We start from the raw sequence: 20,447 nt of genomic DNA on the forward strand, positions 1-20,447 counted from the left end.
ACAACATACATACATACATACATAATACATACATACATACATACATACATACATACATACATACATACATACATACATACATACATACATACATACATACGAACTCAAATATAGATTAGATAACTATACATGATATATCTAAATCTTATGTTTTTGGGCAGCAGCTTGTGTCAGATGTCATTCAGATGTGTTTCTGCTGTTTTTTTTAAAGGCGAGACACATTCACTCATCTGACAACCTGGCTGGAAGACGCACGTCAACATTCCAATAGCAACATGGTGATTATGCTCATCGGAAACAAAACGTACGGCATGTCGATAAGTCCCTGTCCAACAGCACAAAGTCACTGTTGTCCATGAAATACGCTCAATGCTTGTATTTTGCTATGAAAATATGTTCACACATAAAATTTTCACAAATATATATATTTGGGACTGAATTCCAATTGATTTGGTCTATGTTTGCTTAGAAAATCTTTCTGTAACTATTGAAGTAACGAGTGGAATGCAAGTTGAGTATCTTGGTTTAGCAGAGGTTATAAAATATTTAAATTGTAAAAGATCTTCCCGAGTATGAAATTTCTATTTTGCCTGGCAGTAAAGTAGGCGAAGGTCGGTAGGCCCAAGTAATGACATTATAAATATAATGATTAAAACATCTGATTTTGTGGTCCAGGTAGAAACGTCTCTGAAAGCGACCACCCATAGAAATCATTTCATTACACATCACTGCCCAATTTTGTCACAAAGCTCATGTGCTATGCTCACTAGTCACTTTCAATGATAAACTATGCTTTCCTATCCATCCATGAGAACGCCTGTTTAACCATAGCACCCTTGTAACCATGGCATCCGTGTCGCTGCAGGGATCTAGAGTCGAGGAGAGATGTGAAGAAGGAAGAAGGCGAGGCATTTGCGAGGGAGCATGGACTCATATTCATGGAGACGTCAGCGAAGACGGCGGCTAATGTGGAAGAGGTGCGTGCCGCTCGGTTGAATATTCTGTAAACGTCCACATTTGTTAACTTTGCTACAGTGTCTCAACAACCCATTATGGTTAGATTCCCAACTTTATTTCCTCCTGCCAGTTGGTATGCTGATCACCGATGCACTTAAAAGATTGTATACTTGTAGTTGGTGTGAATTATTGATAAGAGTTAATATATATAATTGTTTTCAGGCCTTCATTAATACAGCAAAAGAAATTTACGAGAAAATCCAAGAGGGTGTTTTTGACATCAACAATGAGGTAAGTAATCAGCAAACCATTTTCTAATCTTAACGTTTTTACAATTATCTTTTATCTTTACAAATTGCACTCCTGCCCATAAGGTTATATCCTGTGCAAGAATTAAATGAAACGATGTCAAATAATTACTGCATTAGTGATTACCAATCAGCCATGATGAAAACCTTTAAACCCACTTGCAGTACGTTCCATATGGTTCTTATTGTTACTGTTGTTATAGCATTGTTCAGGCAGTTATATATAACTGGTATTACATAACAGTTTACATAATAAATGGCATTATAGGCAAATGGCATCAAGATCGGACCACAACACTCTCCCTCAAGTCCTCACGCCCCATCAGGAAGTTTGGGACAACAAGCAGGAGGTGGTTGTTGCTAGGAGTACCCCTCCCCCCACCCCCCATGACTCTCAATATCAGCTGTATCCACGTGGATCTGTTTCGCGGAGGCACCCTGACGCGTGCACAGACAGACGGTCGATGGCAGGGTCAGTGATAGGAGCCATGTGCGCACACGTTGTGGGTGTTCACTTATACTATCTACCCAGATGCTGATGCTCATGCTGGGAGAGAGATCATGTTTCCGCAGTTCACAAATGGTCTTCTATTGCGAAGTTAATAAATAATAGTACAGATATATACGCCTAAATGCATGCAGCTATATAGTGATGACCCTATGCTGTATGGAAAAGTGAAAGGTGCCTGTTGTTGTATGCAGGTGTGCGCACACGTCTGTGTTACAATTAGGCGCGAGTGTGTGTTCGTTATTGCCATCATGTCTAGTGTTGTTGTTGCTGTTATTGTTGTGTTTTAAATAGGTAGCAGATATTCCCAAGCTTAATCCCTACGGCTGAGTAATGGTAATAACAGTTCTCATAGCTCGTGTGTTGGAAGCACATTAAGGTAGATGGAGGATCCTAGCATCAATCACACAATACATGACCATTTACTGCTGTTAGTTCAAAGCCTTGTAAGACATATGCAAAAAATATGTGCGATGCACGATTCCTTGGTTATTTGCCTTGTTTTTTGCCAATCAATATCTGCGCTGATTTTTGCTGATTTTTGCTGATCAAATTTTGCGTGGCTGAGACCAGGTATTCTTGAATGAACGGAAATGCTTAAACGAATGCGCAATTTAATTTATTCTAAGTTCCGGTTATGAAATGTTTATGCTGTGTTGAGAGTGGAGGATCTTGTTTGCTAGTCTTGCGGTGTAAAAGAAGTTGCCTTTGACAATCAGCGTGCATGTCCTCGCTCTGTGCTCTACTGACATGGCGGACTCTGACATGGCATCACTGCATTACTGCATTGCAGACTGCAGTAGATTCACATAACTTCATTACACATTCGGCTTATTCCGTTGATTCTGACGAAATCTATGTATCCCATCAGAGCGATACAAGAATAACTGAGATCAGTCACGCGAAGTTGTAGATGGTGTCATGTTTACGATCGTTTAGTTTCGAGAGTAGCGGACAGCTAATGTTTTGTTCTGTGTTAAAATACTGTTGCCTCTTATCTATTTATATATTACTGTGCTCTTATTTATCTTCATCAACGCGACATGATAAGCTGGGAACCACCGAAACCGGCAGCTGGTGGGCGGAACGTGAAGATCACATTGACGTTCTCTCCTAGATCCTTGAAGTAAAATCCCTTTATCTGGTCACAATTTTGTACAACGGCAGCGGTGAGTTTTCTTGCTACAGACACAGAGTGGCCTTTTGAACCAATACCAGGGAACTGGATTTATGTTCTTCTGCATTTGATGTTGTAGAAACGCAGGCGCACATTAAAAACATTCCGTCGGGGGAAGCTGCACGTAGTAAAGCTCTGATGTACATAGCAAGAGCCACTATTTGTTACTGCATGTATTTCTATAACGACTCTATAACTTCGCTATCCTCGTGATGCGTGGGTCTATGTGTGGTTGCCTTGACAACAGACTTCTGCTTAATCCGACTTGTTTGCGAGAGCATTCCGTCTTCCAGAAATTCTCTGAATCTTGTTCATATTATTGCTTCTCTGATCATTTGTAAGGTTTAGAAAACAGTTAGTAGCTACCGAAAAGATTGTTTTTATTGATCAATTGTTAGATTTAATTTCAGCTAAGCTATTTAGATTAAATCATTAGCTGTATTGTGAATCCACAGAGTATAGCTACATATATATTTGTCGGCATGGGAGAATAGCTGATATGTGATGAAAGGACATGGTTGGGGTGTGCGTTTGACAGTTGTGGCTAAAATTGCTAGTGACATTCTTATAATATGAGTGGTGTGAACAAGGTAATCATATTACCTTATATATGTTATATAGTATCATCACGTAAACACGAGAATCTAGGTACGCATGAGGTATCTAGCACAATGTATACATGTATATCTTGATTCAATACATACATGAGGTTGTATGAATTCAGTTACGATCTGTATATATTGTACTGAAATAGCGTTGTACGGCCCCTTCTATTGCAATTCGAATTCAATGACCAAAAAAATATTCGTATAGGAAAAACTACTGCCTGTGCTAGCTGATTCGATCGCTAAAAACCTGAGCTGTGGTTTCGACTGAGCGCGTGAAATAAAATCCATAACTTTTCTAGACGGTGCAGAAGCTTGCTTGTAATTGTGAAGTCTCGTGGTGTCGTGGATACGTCTTTATCGCGTAGTTTTGTCGGTTCGGGGCTCATCGAGTTCTCCACGCGCTTGGTTAGTACGAAACTCGGACCGCTCCACGTATTTTGGTTGGTTATTTTATCACAGTGTACGGAGCAGGGCAAGTGTGCAATGTGCAGCAGCTGGGATGAGTTCTCTGCAGGCGAGACCGCTTCTCTTGAAAATGTACTACAAAGGAGCAGATCAATTAGTTTGGCTAGACTAATTAATGTGCATTTGGTGCGGTTATAACGATACGCGTGTGTTATAGATTCACTTCTCGTACTACTGAATTCAGGAGTCTGTGTGTGTGTGTGTGTGTGTGCGTGCGTGCGTGCGTGCGTGCGTGCGTGCGTGCGTGCGTGCGTGCGTGCGTGCGTGTGTATTGAGATTCAAAGGTCGGTGGGGTAGGTTCCAGTCAGACCGGATTAAATGAGTGGTATATCCTGTGCACCCTTCTATCGTAGACACCACTTGTTTTCATTTATTCCGATGGCCGTATCTCAGTGGAAATATAGTATTTTCCCCGAATTTCGTAGCCCCCTCTAACACTCGCGCGGCCTGTGCTGGTTTCGCACTGTGCCCCTGTAGCATGGTTTACAGTTCTTCCTATGACAAATTTCCCATCCTACATTGTGTGTACGCAGCATGGACATGCCTGGCAGGGCGGGTTATTAATGTGACTCGGATTTAATCTTTATTCGTCCAAGGTCGAGGATGTTTGCTATAAAGGTGGTAGGGGTAGTGGTATAAAATGTTACACCTTTCTTTATTATCCGGCTCTGAGCTCAACGGAATGAACTGTTACGACCTTGATGGTTTATTGTTAGAGAGTTGTTGTCTATCAACAGCATTCACATGTAACCAAATCAGTTTAGCATCGTACCAAGAGCTAAAAAATACCTTTACTATATTAATATTATTCGCTCGTAGGCATAGCGTCAGTTTGCACAGAAATATATTATCGATAGTTTACGAATATATATATATAATATGCACACGGTGAGTGAGGTAGTATGGCTTCTTGCTTTGTGTAAGCACCCGATGACCCTTGCTAGTGTAAAGTACAGAGCGCAGTGGCAGTCGTCTCCAGTTAAAGAGAATGCCGCTAGCTTATGATGAGTGATTCGTTTATTGTAGCTTCTCTTAGATCCCCCGCAGCAAATCTTGGTTAATGTGAATGTGGCGTGCGACCAAACCGACCAGTTACTGCTGTTTATAAGTGCCGAGCGGTTATAGTAGATATGCGCTCTTGATACTGTGTTATCATCGCCCGTCTAAATGTAGTTTTTGGCGTTCATCGGTTTCGCGTGCACAAACTGTGAAAGCCCCTCTCTCTCTGTGATTTGCGTCCAAGAGACTATTCATGATGCGGTGAACACCGGAACGCTTCAGCTATTCATGTATTGACATCCTGGGATGTCTCGGCAAATATACCTATCGGTTCAATGGTGGTCTCTAGGTGGCGCCAGTGTACGTGCAGATTATAATGAAAGTAAAGTGTCCGTTTTAACCTTGCGTTTCCGTGTGATTATTTTGGTCATATGTGTGATTTTGGTGAGATCGTCACCAAATCACTCGGTGTCGGTTTTAAATTGTAATTCTAGTTTCGGGCTACATTAATTATCACCCCCTACACACACACACCAGCGCGCGCCCCGACACGAGGATATCGAGGTCATCAGGATGTTATGGCGACTGAAATGCCGTCATACAAAAAACTAGTCCGAGATTCCTCTGACCAATGCCCACACCGACGATTTGGTGGATTTGGTGTGGGTTAGGGTAGATGTAGGCGGCCAATATTCCCAGGGTAGACCTGTTCCCCATCTGGTCTGGTGCCACGTACTCTACTAACCCACACCAAAATCGTCGGTGTGGGCATTGCATGGTCAGAGGAATCTCTGACTAACAAAAAACATGAACACACCAGACCAGACACCGATAGACTATGTCTAGATAGCGACGATAAATGAATAAACTTTCACTTGCGGCGCCGAATTGCCCTTGCGTCGAAGTAATCTACGAAGGAGTGCGTTCCGAAGAGGCGGGGAAGGATTATTTTCGGAAAGAAGAAGCAGGCCATTATAACTATCTGGGAACGGGGTAGCCCGACCAGGCTGTGTGACTAACGTCAATATACTCAGATCTTGATGTATGACCGTTTCTTGGAGCTAGGAACGGAAAAGACCATTATGATTTTAAATACCCGGGAACTGTGATCCGGCATCTTTTTTGAATTTGAAAACTAGGAATGGACACCGGCCCACCTGTTCCGCATCTATCCACACCCTGCAACGTCATCACCCACATCTTACACGGAAAACCCATTTTGTCACGTCATCGGATACATTTTTCTTCTCCCCTAGATCTGTAAACAGATGGTCATGAAGAAGTTGCAGGTACACGCGTCAGAAATACTGGGCCAACCATTAAACACACAGCATACACATCAGAAATACTTACACCGACGCTGACGCTTGGCACCAACCTCGAAATCCGCGAGCCAAAGATGCACCTTCTTGCATTATTGCATATATATCTGTAGTTGCACGCAAAAAAACCCACTGCTTGAATCAGCACTAGCACTGCTCCTGTACGCCAGAAGCAGCTTATCCATCAACCGTGAAATTATTAATGATGTAATAAATACCGCGATCAGTGTCTGTGCGTGCGTGCGTGCCTGTGTGCATGCGTGCCTGTATACGTGCGTGTGTGCGCGTGCGTGCGTGTATAATAATAAAATATGTCAAAACTAAAAGCCGCCAGGAAGAAGAAATCTGCTTTTACGTATGCAACCAGGCCGTAACCGTTATACATCTACTTCTTCCCCGACTGTGCAATTTTTGCATCCCAAATTTATTAGCACCGTAGGCGAGGCGGTGTATTACACTGTATATAGTTGTGCTGTATAATGTCGACAGAAGCTAGAAGTCAGTGTTCTTCAAGCATCAGTCGGCTAGAAGACTTTTGGCATTCTATTACAGCGGCACCGCCTTATCGGACCTTGGATAAATGTGGTAGAATTCCTATGTACGTTGCCGTGTCATTTTGGTGAATGCCGACCCGTCCGGATAAAAGGGATACCATTACATTTCCACCCGAACTTGTCAGCTCATCTAAAATATGTGAATTTCATGTAAATTTTCCTCGTCTTTGTCATAAAAGCGCATTTTGACTTCGATCTAACGTGTAATTGTACGTTGTTGTTTTTACACATTAGCAAAGTGCAAATTTTTAAATGAATAAATGTAAGTTTACTTTTACAGATTGGTACAAATGATAACCCCGCACAAACACGTACCCAAAACTTTATCCTAACTATACTGCATTTAACTTAAATAATGGAATTACTTTTTAATATATACACAGACATATGCGGCTAATACAGCAAAATAATAGGTAAGTAAACCGTAAAGTGCGAAGGTTGCGAGACAATCGGTACCGCCCTTGAAAAACCTAGGAATTCAATAATGCAATGAAGCCAAACTTTTATTTTAAACTAATTAAATGTCAAAGATTTCAACGGCAATATTTTGTTACCAGATATATACATATAAAAATATGTATTGGCATACACTGTCACTGGGCGCATTCCGTTTAAAACTCAAGATAAATGAAAAATATTATGATGTGGATAAATATATATATTTATATTTTCTATATGTGATATGCATATACTCGATACATGGATTATGAAGTACCCACAGCAATATTCGATACAAAATATATGCGTCATAATAATACCAATCAGATCAGGATTGAAGAGAAACAATCCCCTGTTCGTTTCTATTCTCGCCCCATCAGATAAGTGCGTGCAAATGTTTCTATACAGCTCACCGGGCCTCAGCTGCGCAAAGTTCAACACCCTAAATATAACATTACAGTAGGTCTTAGTTTAACCCCTAATTCACTCTCTCCCGCCACGCGCTTGCTATTCTCAGCCCGAATGCACGCTTATAATTTCCGTTATCCAAACTGAATCGACCAGGAAGCAAAATGTAATCAAAACTGGAATATAGCTACACAAAATTTGCATAGTCCTTATGCAGCCTCTCTCACAAGTTGTATAGTTTATTTCTATCAATTGCTCCCGGCACGATTACACTGGAACAACGAATATGAACGTTCGTTTGAATTGGAGACAAAAGTGGAAAATCTCACATGGGGCAAACGACGAGCATACATCTCGATGTAACACTAACCCCGTCAGGGATATGTTACGTGCAGTCATGAATAAACACCGGCCTAGTAAATGTAAAATCACCGACGACCAAACCTATTAGGTAGCCACACGTTTTTGACAACAGTATACCCGCTACACACCGTACTCCATACTGGCAGTACAGTAGTGCAAATTGAACACTTTCTGCTCTACAAGCATTATTTACACACACAAACACACAGCACACGCACGCACGCACGCGCGCAAATCACACTACAGAAAACATACACGTAATTACTGACTCGAATAACGAATACGACTGAATCCCAGCGAACGACGGATAACGGAAGTTTGGAAATCGACTGAAACCACAGTCGGTGGCTGAAACCAATGACTGACGTACAGACAATGCATGAAGCCAGCAACTAGAGTAGAAAAAATCAGGAGCCCAGCGAGCTTAATTTTAACCCGATGACGTGCCTTTCCCGACCAATGACGGGACGCGGGCACATACATTATACGCACACTAAGACGTTCACTCTCGATTACTACGATAGAGATGACAAAACCGTGCAAAAAATCGAAGACATCAATTTAACAACGACGAAGTTTCCGTTATGAAAAAAACCAGTCCCCGTCCACCTGAGCGAGCTGTTCTTTATAGAGGAATTTGCTCGGGTTTCTCAGAAACAATGCGTGTACACACATTAGTCGCTGGCTCAGGCAACGACACGGTATCAGTCTATAGGCTGCTAGGACACGGGAACGCGAAAAAATCCGAACAGCTGCTGTGACGGGATGCTACAGAGATGTGGCAGGGTTCATAGTAGTACGACACATGTTGAAATAAGGACTTATAAGACCCTTTCTGGAGGCCAAAATAAGACTTTTTTACGCGATTTCTGATAGATCACCGACTATTAAAGTACACTAATAATATTTATATGTACACAATTGCAGAGCCGTTTCGCCGAAATTCAACACAGAAAATGTTGAAAATGGTCCTTCGGCAAAAAATAAGGACTATTAAGTACTTTTCTAAGATTTCACCAAAAATAAGTACTAATAAGAGCCCTTATTTTATTTTTGGCAAAATAAGTACTTATAAGACTTTGGAAGACCCGCTACGAACCCTGTGTGGGTAAAGGTCAACGCAGTGCCTATAGCAGAACGTACGGCCTGGTTTTCAGAAAGCCTCTGAAGTTATAATCAAGGTTATAACAGGTATACTTGTTTTTATTGCTGGGTGTGCATTGATATTGTTCGGCGCAACATATAGACGAACATACAGACGATCACATCAAGGGCATCAAATGGCATGGATACAATCAAGTGTGTTATAATAGTAAAGGAATATTTGCTCAGAATACCTCAACAGTTGGGCAATAGTTGATAGTAAATCAAGACATGTTTGTAGTGTCACCGTTTTAAGATACAGGTGGAATAAAGTGTAGCAATCTATGTACACTCTAGGCCAGACACTATTGGGGTTGGTGACGCACGCAGATACAAAGATAATGGTAATAACATATAGTTTGAATCAGGGATGGAGGGAAGAAGAGTTGTGTACCAGTCAAACACACACACATGACCTAATTTATCATCTTTTTGCCCAACTATAGGAAATGTGACACAAAAAATAGACATTGGAAATACAACAATAGTTACGAATTATAACTTCAACATAGGTTTAACAGTTATTTACAGTTAATCATTTTAAAATTAAGTGTATATTCACCATTTTTTTCAATCAATGTTTGAGAAACTGTCGTTAATTTGTTGGCGGTGTGAAGTCGTCAGTACTTTTGCTATTCCCTAGCTGAACTTTTCATGGAGGTTTTTAAATGTACAGGATGGACTGAAAGAATTGTAATTATTTGAAAAATACGGTATAATAAGGGGATCGCAATACTATAAATTTCACTATTACTTTCATATTGATAATGATTACTCACATACTTATTCTAAATAGCAATATTTACACTTTAAATAGAAGTTAACGACATAACCAAAAGAGACACCAATGAATAGGATGTCTACTGATACAAACAATCTTCAAACATTTAAAAAACATTTCTAGTGAATACTAACCTATAACATTCTGTAAGCAGCAGACTTTAAACATAATAACACTGTAAATCATTCTTAAACTTACGTGACTGGTATCCTCCAATCATGCCTTGCAACAGGCATATGTACGTTACATACATGCACTTTTTATGTAAAAATGGTCCCAAACATCTTTTACCCAGGGGCCGTTCACAGTCATCCACATTACTACAAGAGTACAAAACAGACACAGGGGGAAGCGGTGGCAGCGGTTGTTGTGCGTGGTTAGAAATACAAAAGGAGGCCAACTAGCGCGCTCCTATCACTCTATCTAAGTAAATCAGTGCTCAGCAATTATATTTTGCAGTTTTGGGCGGGAAGGGGCAGTTTTGGGGCAGTTGCGTGCAAGGGTTATACGCTGCCGATAACGGTGATGAATGTGAACAGCCCCGCGTACCTTTTCAGTTTCAATTAGTTATATTTGCACTGTTATCTTTACGTATTCCGATTCGTGGTGGTTACCGTCGCCACTTTAGATTTAGTTACGAAACTAACCGCTTTTGCTCATCCACAAATCTCCGTCCTCCCCCCTCCCGCGCACTAACAAAGCAACAGACGATCTAAACGCTTTTAAAAGCCAACCCTACACGCGTACAGGCTGCACGCAAACAATCGCCGGGGGGGGGGAGTGTGTACTGAGGTAATCAGGTGAACTTCGTACCTGTTTATGTGACCTGGCACCCAGGCACACACCTGGCACAGGCACAGGACAAACGACTTTGCGAAAAAACGCGTCGTCAAACGACTCGACACCTGCGCATCGTAAGGCCGGGATCGCGCGACTGCTTGCGTGCAAACCCTCGATTGACTGCTTGCACGTACGGCGCGCTTCGTACGACATCGCAGATATCACACCCTGGGGAAGGGGGAAAGAGTGCGGAGATTTGTGGATGGCGCGGCGGCGGCGGCTCGCGTCTCACGACGTCTCAGGCAGAATCTTGACGTTCATCGCATCTCCACCTGTTTGGGTCCCTCACCTTGCGCTCCTCCTCCTCACGGAGCCTCACACCTCCAACCGTTCCGCGCGCGCCCTCGCTCCTCGGAGAGACGCCTCGACATATCTGGCTTCCTTCAAGAGCTTTACACCTCCACCTGGTTGAATACTATGGGCTTCTTCGAGGTTAAACCTCGACCTTTTCGGGTCCCACCGGCTCAGGCATCATGCTGATCACCTTTATGATGAGGGCTTGAAGATCCTGCAGACAAACATCAGACATTAGGTTTCAAGCGGCTAAACTAAAGCAAGCGGCAGGCGTCACCGCAGCGGTTGGTAGAGGAAACTTGATTCGGCGGACCTAAAAGGTGGGCCATCCCCCCCTGTCTGTTCGGGGCCCGGGTTAGAATATACGGCACAGCACGGAAGGATACGTGGATTTTTTTTCAATTTGGCACAACCTGGCAGGCAGAGGAAAGTTGCTTGCCTACATCGCATTATACTTTCTAGGTCGAAAGATGCATATCCCAATTTGAATTACCTCCAGAAGTTTGTAACCGTTTTTAACTCTCTGACCAGTTCAAACACATATTCCTAACAATACAAGACAAGAGAGCACCGTAATCAGTCACCACCAAACCGAGGGGGGGCTCGCGCTGCACTCACTTTGCCGCGGACTCGGCCCGTCTCCAGAACCTCCTCGTGATTGGCAAGCTTTTGGTCCTCGTAGTCCATGACAACGCAGTTTGTTATCATGGAGATGCCGAGAACGCGCATGCCGCTGTGTCGGGCGACGATCACCTCATGACATGTGCTCATGCCTGCGAGAGTGAGGGAAAACGCACGCGTGAGTCGTATGGTGTACGGTTTGTCAATTTAGTCCAACCATATGTCGGTTTACAAACACGTACACACCATATTTTCCGCCAACCATACACATTGTAACGTCACCAACATATGGAAAGCCATCCCCTTCATAAATCATTTTCAAACATTTCAACTACACAATTTTAAATCAATTTAAAACATTTCAAATTAATTATTAAAAATAAAAATTACTTTATATTGTTTGAGAAATTTAAATTCAAAATTTAAAATCAATTCACAGAATAACAAATCAATTTATTAACTTGCAAATTAATTCACAACTTTCCAAAATAATTGCCTGATATACAAATTCCTTCACATCATTGTAAAAATTCATTTTATAAACGTACAATTTATTTTTAAAACAACAAACCAATTTACTAACTTGCGATTTCATTGAGAACATGTTACATAAACTCACAAATGTTTAAATCTTGCTTCCTCACCCTAACAATTGAAATTATAAGTTTTAAATTAATTTACAGAATAACGAATCAGTTCACTAAGTTTGAAATTAATTTATTACTTTTAACATTAATCACCAGAAATGCGAATCTAACTGTTGGTTTCAGAATTATTAGGTAACAAACAACAAATGTATAGCTTAAATTACAAATTAATCATACAGCTTTCAAAACATATATAAATGTTTACAACTTCCAATCTATTCAAGACCTCTGAAATCACTAACGTTTACAATTTGCCGCCCACTCTGTTGTTTCCGGTCCGTGTGCAAAACTATTCAGGAAACTTCGAATCAATTCATAGGGCTTGCAATCTATTCACTACACTTTCCGAACCAGCCAACTACAAACCAAACTCCAAATCAATTCATTCTAGACGTGCCCGGATGCTTCAGCTCGGATGGATACGCTATAGTATTGTAGGATCCGATTTTTACCACCCTGCGGGAAAGATGTGTTTCTTTATGCCCCAGTCACACATACACGACGCACGGCCCGCGCATTGAAAATTAATCAAAAAATGGAAAATAGATCAGTGCGTCGTTGTGCGCCCAACTTTTGTCAGGATTTGGGAGAAGCTAGCGAGTTGACAACGAATGCACAGCGTGTTGCTAGCGCGCTGCGCGTATACAGGGCGCATACAGAGCGTATACAGGGCGCACATGTTAAAAAATTCATCGAATGCACAGCGTGTTGCTAGCGCACGGAACGAATGGTCCGCGCATGCACCGAGCGTTCAACGCACAGCTAGCGCATAGCCAACGCACAGTCAGCGCACAGGTCAGCGAACGAACAGGTCACGTGACTGTGCCTATAAAAAGCGGCGGCTCGTCCTGCTTGCCTTCATATCAAAGTAGTGACAAGTGCACAACTTCAATATGCCATCCAAGAGAAGGAACCCGACGTCCCCGAACCCCAAGAAGAAGAAGACTCCTGCTCCTGTTGCTGGTTTCCGCGGTCGTGGTCGTGGTCGTGGAGGCAGAGGGAAAGAGCTGCCCAGCCTGGACCCTGCTGCTGTCGTCGATGATGCTGTCGTCGAAGATGCTGTCGATGATGCTACACGTTATCCATCCTCATCCCATCAGGGCTCCCCTACTCACTCACGCTCTGGGTCATTAGACAGTCATGCATCGCTGGCATCGCAGGCATCGACTGTGGCCAACAGCAAGAAGAAGGACAAGAAGGGCCACAAGCTCTCCGATGAGGAGGAGGAGTTGATGGTCGCCTTCTTGGAGGCAAATGAAATGCTGTGGAACAAGAAGGCGACGCACTACAGAAGACCTGACATGAAGAACGCTGCATGGCAGAAGCAGGCAGAAACCATGTCAAAGGAAGTCTCTCACCTGCAAGGGTGGTTTAAGGGCATGAGAGACAACTTTGCGCGCCTGGACAAGCTGCCCAAGTCCGGGTCCGGGCAACGGATCTTTACAGAGAGAGAGCTATGGACCCTGAAGGAGTTGCACTTCCTCAAAAGAATCACCTACCACAGACCAGAGCCAGTTAGCAGTGTAAGTACAGCTACATATTGTTAGACTATTGATACTTTTTATGTAAACATGAATCTTTACTATCAAAGGGTCCAATGTATCTAAAAAAATCTATTTGCAATCATTTTTGCATTAGCTTTTTTTGCATTCTTTTTACTTATTATTTTTATTATTTTGTACTTGCAGGTGAAGGATGCGATCCAAGCACACAGTGGTGATCTCTCGGCTGCTGAGGCTGAGTGCGCCAGGATTGGCGTAGAGGCGGACGCAGAGGAGGAAGAGCCTCAGCAAGCCTCAGCAGTCAGCGGAAGGGGCAAGGGAAAAGGTAAGCTGTTGGAGGACGCTGTCATGGCCACCTTGCAAAAGCAGCTGCAGGAAACTGGCCAGCAGGTGCTCCAGTTGCAGCAGAAGATGCAGCCCCAGTCTCCGGCGGAGGTCTTCGGGACTTACGTCAAGGGGACACTGGTGAACTTGTCAGAACGGAAGTTCAAGAAGGCGCGCACGAACATCAGCCGGATTCTGGAAGCTGCCATGGAGGATAGCGATGAGGAAGAGCCTCCACAAGTCGCGCCGCCATCCTTCTGGCAAGGAGGACACCCCCGGTCCAGCTCTGCACCCAACTTCTCGTCCTCTCCCAAGTACGTCGAGCGGTGGCAGCCAGCCCAGGACTGCGGCTACATGGAGAGATACCAATCCAGCATGGCCAACCAGATGCCGCCTCCTCTTCCGGGTCCACCAGTTCCCCCAGCAGCAACAGCAGTACCCCCAGCAGCAACAGCAGTTACCCCAGCAGCAGCAGCAGCAGAAGAGCGTGTGCACAGCCATCAGCGATGCTCACCAGGTGCTCAACACCAGCTTGGACACAGGTGCGGTGAGTGCCAGTGCTGGAGGCTGTGAGCATGGCTTTGCAGATGTCTCTGCCTCACATCTCTGGCATCTCTGGCATATCTTCGCTGTTGGAGACATCTCGGGACTCGTGAGTAGCTCAAATGCTACAGAAGATAGTGTTGATTATTGAATGTTATGAATAAAGTTTTTATTTTAACTTTAAAACAATGTGTTTTGTGTTTGCTCATTTTACATGTAATATTTTAATAATAATATTTATTGATTTATATTGCGCACGTTGCATGCAGATATGTTTACGTGCGCATTACAAAGGCTGATTATAAAACAGCGGACTGCAACACTGTAAAATATCCTACTTAAATTTCGACAATCCTATAACAATTCCTGATTATAAATAGCGGACTGCAACATTGTAAAATATAGATCCTAAAAACGACAATATAATATAACATTTCCAATAAAATAGAAATCAAATCAAATTATTACCTAAAAATATTATTTCTATGTGTTAAATGCAATGTTAAATAGATGAGTTTTGACTAGGCGTTTAAAAGGTTCCAGTGACTTTTCACATCGAATATGACTAGGTAGCTTATTCCATAATTTTGGGGTAGCTGATGAGAAAGCTCGATCGCCAAGTGTAGCCAACGTTTTTACAGATGGTGGCTCAATTAACATTTGGTTACCAGAGCGCAGACTGTACCGATTAGGTCTCTTTAATGTGACTAATTCCCTGATATAATCTAGTGACATACAATGTAATGCCTTAAGTAGTGAGTGATGAGTTATACAGTGGCTGCCAGTCTATTTTCCGTATACGAGTTTTAAGAAATACTACTCATTCACTCATCACCCTGACTCTCGGACCCTCACCCAACCAACTGTCCCCCGACCCACCCACTCACCTACTCCNGACGGGGTATAAATTATTGAAAGATTTTGGTTACGGAAAATTTATGGCCGCGGCTGGTGTCCGCGGCTGCCGCGGCAGTTCCGACGCCCTTGTTCACATATGCACCACTAATATCACAGTGAATCTCAATAAACATATTACATAACTCCTCAGCACACACAAAAGAATAAACACCCAGTTCACATATGCACCACTAATATCACAGTGGATCTCAATAAACATATTACATAACTCCTCAACGCACACACAAAAGAATAAACACCCAGTTCACATATGCACCACTAATATCACAGTGTATAGATCTCAATAAACATATTACATAACTCCTCAGCACACACAAAAGAATAAACACCCACTTCCCCCACTCTATCCCGGGTGTGCATCTGGGTGCGCGGATAATCTTCACCTCTGCAGATATGTGCTGTCCTCCAGCGGCAGCTGTTTCTAGCGGCTAACCCCATTCGGTGTTTCATTTTGCAAATTTTGTTTCCCCAAACATCTGACGTTTCCCCAAACGTCTGGGTGTTTGAAAACACTGCTTGAATTTTCCGACGCCACTAACAACGTTGAAATTTCTTCGGTGAGCAATTGTTGTGTGTGCGTGTGTGCGTGCGTCCGTGCGTGCGTCCGTGCGTGTGTGTTTGGGTGCGTGCACACGTGCGTGCGTGCGTGCACGTGTGAACGTTGAAATATATTCGGTGAGCATTGGTGTGCGTGCGTGCGTGCCAGCGTGCGTGCATACGTATTTGCGTGTGTGCGTGCGCGTGCGTGTGTGTATGAGCATTCAGTGAGTATAGAATTTCTTTCGCGATAACTATCATTGTCGTATGTTCCAGTCACACATACGCGACGCACAGCCCGCGCATTGAAAAAATGGAAAATAAGATCAGTGCGTCGTTTTGCGCCCAACTTTGGAAGAAGCTAGCCAGTTGACAACGAATGCAAAGCGTGTTGCTAGCGTGCTGCGCGTATACAGGGTGCACATGTTAAAAAATCTAACGAATGCACAGCGTGTTGCTAGCGCACGGAACGAATGGTCCGCGCATGCACTGCGCATTCAACGCACAGCCAGCGAACGGCAGCGGTCATGCATGCTGTGACAATGAGCTTGACGATCACAGGCTGCTGCTGCATCGTGCTCAGGAGAACTTGGAAACGGTTGGCCAGGATGCCGAAGGCATTTTCTACGACCTTCCTGGCTCGGGAAAGCCGGTAGTTCAAGATGCGCTCCGGCCGCGTCATACTCCGGAGGCTGTACGGCTTCATCATGTTGGGTCGTAGGGCGAAGGCATCGTCGCCAACGAAAAAGTAGGGCACATCCTGGTTGTCGTTGGGAAGAGGATCGGGATCAGGGAAGCCTAGACTACCATCTTCAACGCATTTATTTAGCTCAGAAGCATTGTAGATCTGAGCGTCTGATGCTGATCCCATACCGCCGATGTCTGCCCAGATGAACTTGTAATCAGCATCCACAAGCGCCATGAGGACAACGGAGTAGAACCCTTTGTAGTTGTAGTATAGGGAACCACTGTTTGGAGGACACTTGCAGTTGACGTGCTTGCCATCAAGTGCACCACAGGTATGGGGGAAGTTCCACCTCTCCATGAAGTTGTCAGATATGGCACGCCATTCCTCAGGAGTGGTAGGATACTTCATCACCTCATCCTTGTACTCATCGATGGTTGCCTGGCACACTTCTGGGATGAGCAGGAACATGGTGTTGTGAGGCACCCTCCACCCATAGGACATTGAATGATACTTGGTCCCAGAGGCAAGATGCCGCAGAGTGAGGGCAAGCTTCAGGCCAGGGTCGAGAGCCTCTCTGTAGGTTGTATTCTGCTTGGTGATCCTCGGACCCACTCTGGTTAGCAGCTCGTCGAACATCTCGGGGGGCATCCGCATGAAGTTCTTGAAGGCTGCCTGGTATTCGTTACGAAGTTCAACAAGTAGCTGGTCATACAGGCCAAACTGCGTCGCCTACCGATCCACGGTCGGACCCAGAACCTCGGTTCACCTCTTTTTTTCTCCTTCTCCTGATGACATGGACTTGGTGAAGTGCCAGTTCCATGAGGTTCTGCTGATGTTGGAGAACCGCGATTTCGTATTGTAGTCGCAGCCTGTCAGGATCCTCCATCTTCTGCGGTGGTTCTTCTAAACACGATCAGCAGGAACCTCTGTCATCACCCATGAGGGTCGGAGGAGAAGTGATGATGAGGAGGTGGGGGCAGGACCCGTTTATATACCCCATGGCTACACGCTGCGTACACACTAGGAACACGCTAGAAGAACGTTGGGCGCGCTACAGACTCGTTCAGCACGCCCATATTCGCTGCATGTTCGCTGGACATGTGTTAGAAGCACGCTAGGTGTGCGCTAGGTGTTCGCTACACCTCAGCCGACGAACATACAATGAATACCCAGCGTGTGCTCCGCGTGTGTCCGGTGTTGGTCCAGCGCGCTCTGCGCGTGTCTGGCGTCCTTCTGGCGTGTACATTCATGCGTCAAGCTCCGCGCACATTTTTGTGCATGCACAAAAATCCCGACGCACACAGCGAATGACAACGAACCCATAGCGTTGGTCCAGCGTGCTCGACGAACGAGTAACGAATGCTGACGCACACCCAGCGAAAGACAATGCACTGGCCAAAATTGCTAATTTTCCAGTGCACGGGCCGTGCGTCGCGTATGTGTGACTGGCGCATTAAGCCGGGTGCACACGTGGCGATTTTAATAGACCCGGCAACAAATCAACGATCTGTCAGACAATGCAACGACAGTGCAGCGCACACGTGGCGATTGTCCAGCAACTCGGCAACAAATATCAAACATGTTTGATATTACCGCGACGAGTTTCTTGGCGTCAAAATCGCCATCGCCATGCAGCGCATACGTGGCGATCTCTCGGCGATTCTGTCGCCGGCAACAAAATTGCCAGTAGGCCTACTAGCGATAAAAATCGCCACGTGTGCGCCCGGCTTCCGCACAGTCAGCATCAGTTTTTTTGTTAATTAACAACTGCCTGAACTCTCCTGTCACATGCATCGCAGCAAAAGCTACACACCGCACCGATAACTCAGTCTCAGGCACGTGGCAAAGCCTCAAATGGAATTTTTTACATATGCCACGATCCAATACACATGATCATTGAAAATTGTGACGTGAACTGTAGATGCTGCCATCACACTAATAACAATTTGTGTGTTAGACAAATATAGCATTTCTTTGATAACTATCATAGCCTTTGGACAGGTGACAATGCATGAATCTGAGTCGAAGTGCACTACTCTGTTTTTATTAACTGTCTGTTTTACATTTTATAATTTCAATACAAGTTATTATGCTTCTTTATTTAGTTCTTGGATATTGTGATAATGTTTTGATGATGCCTGGGTAAATGCTAGAGGCCCGTGATTCACAGGCCGCAAATGGCTAGTAATAATTCATGTGTTTTTTAAAGAAATATACAATTGGGGCACTGGCTGACATGCAGCACCACTTTGAAAATAAAACCACATAAAATTTACTAATAAAAATAAAAATAAGTAATGTACAAATAAGCCATTCTACCATGACTCCATGATATCTATACTACTACAAAAACGAACTATGTCTATCTGGCTGTCTGTTTCCTATGCATTCTGCCGTTTATTCGTTTAGGATGCCACAAATTGCCACACGGTTAGGTTATCACCCTAAGGGTGGCCTAAGCACATTTAAAAGGATACACTAAAAACTGCGATTTAAAAACAAGTAAAATATTAAAAGTTAAAGAATGAATGCCTCGAAATGGTATTGTTGTCGTAGCACGCAATGCATGTTGGGATGACTCACAGCGTATATATTTATGCCGATTGACTCGCTCTATTTATGTATTTATATGTGTGATAGCATGCACTAATCACGTGTTTGTTTCTCTGTTAGTGTTAGTAATCTATCCGTAAAATTAAGTAAATATCTATGGCTGCATTTGCTCTAAAAGTTTATCCTAAGCGTTTTTCCCCGAACAACACCGGGTACCCAGCTAGTTTCTACAAAAATCTCACTTTCTATGGGCTTGCAATCCTATATTAGCTTGCTGCTACTTGTTTAAAGAAACTATTTCAGCAAAGGCACCAGTTATGCATATTTAAGCATGGAAGTTATGCAGCCACACTAATATTTTCTCAGATATCACAAACTATTCTGCGTGATGTGCGTGACAGCTGTGTGCTAGGCTACTAACAAGTTTTGATGTATACTTCACACTTTAGATTTTTTGTAGAATACTATAAGTTTGATCAAAGTTATATCTGTTGAACTAGCTATCCAGTACCAATATAATATGATCACTCACCTGCATACATCACCTGCACTGCTAGAAACCTCTTCTGAAGTGAGCAACATCCTCCCAAGTATGTGACTCCTGTGACACTATTCTGTGACTCGCGTTAACTTTTTCTCCATGGATCATAACATTTCAGTCATCAAAATTCTGATGACCCTAACATTTGTTAACGCTATGAGCTACTATCGTACTCGAGTCACAGAATAGTGTCATGCGAATCACATACTTAAGGAGGATATTCACGCAAGTGTAATACCGTCGAAAGACAGAGAAGTAAATATACATGAATAAGCTATTGTTCTATTTTGGTATACAGGCCAGCTGTGTAAAGTTATAACGCTGGACGAGACAGTGGTAGAATTAGCCAATTACAGACGGTAACGTAGAACGGACTGACCACAAACAATAGGTAGGCATGTCTACCTA

The 20,447-nt window shown here is 43.6% G+C and overlaps 3 protein-coding genes and 1 long non-coding RNA gene across 4 annotated transcripts; 2 read left to right on the top strand and 2 right to left on the bottom strand.

Moving 5' to 3' along the window:
* Window positions 1-211: 211 nt before the first annotated feature.
* Window positions 212-5,422, top strand: LOC106809237 (ras-related protein Rab-2A; the record flags this gene model as incomplete). The annotated part of the gene is given in 4 exon segments (XM_014812241.1): window positions 212-304; window positions 866-977; window positions 1,180-1,248; window positions 1,534-5,422. Coding segments are annotated over 4 exon segments (370 nt in total), but the record flags the coding sequence as incomplete, so codon positions are not given.
* A 3,863-nt stretch (window positions 5,423-9,285) lies between these two features.
* Window positions 9,286-11,935, bottom strand: LOC106809238. Its single transcript, XR_001393861.1, has 2 exons — window positions 11,784-11,935; window positions 9,286-11,379 (listed from the first exon to the last, which is right to left on the bottom strand). It is a non-coding gene; the product is annotated as an uncharacterized LOC106809238 (long non-coding RNA).
* Window positions 11,936-13,312: 1,377 nt separating this feature from the next.
* LOC106809232 lies at window positions 13,313-14,915 on the top strand. The gene is made up of 3 exons (XM_014812235.1): window positions 13,313-13,956; window positions 14,122-14,694; window positions 14,847-14,915. The coding sequence occupies exons 1-3, from the start codon at window positions 13,327-13,329 to the stop codon at window positions 14,913-14,915; spliced, it is 1,272 nt and encodes a 423-aa protein (XP_014667721.1). The 5' UTR covers window positions 13,313-13,326.
* Window positions 14,916-14,920: 5 nt separating this feature from the next.
* LOC106809233 lies at window positions 14,921-17,413 on the bottom strand. The gene is made up of 2 exons (XM_014812236.1): window positions 16,764-17,413; window positions 14,921-14,927 (listed from the first exon to the last, which is right to left on the bottom strand). Exons 1-2 carry the CDS (start codon window positions 17,411-17,413, stop codon window positions 14,921-14,923), a joined length of 657 nt encoding a protein of 218 aa, XP_014667722.1.
* Between the last annotated feature and the right edge of the window lie 3,034 nt (window positions 17,414-20,447).

This window comes from Priapulus caudatus, unplaced genomic scaffold (genome assembly GCF_000485595.1).
Source record: "Priapulus caudatus unplaced genomic scaffold, Priapulus_caudatus-5.0.1 Scaffold339, whole genome shotgun sequence".
Taxonomy (NCBI): Eukaryota; Metazoa; Priapulida; class Priapulimorpha; order Priapulimorphida; family Priapulidae; genus Priapulus; species Priapulus caudatus.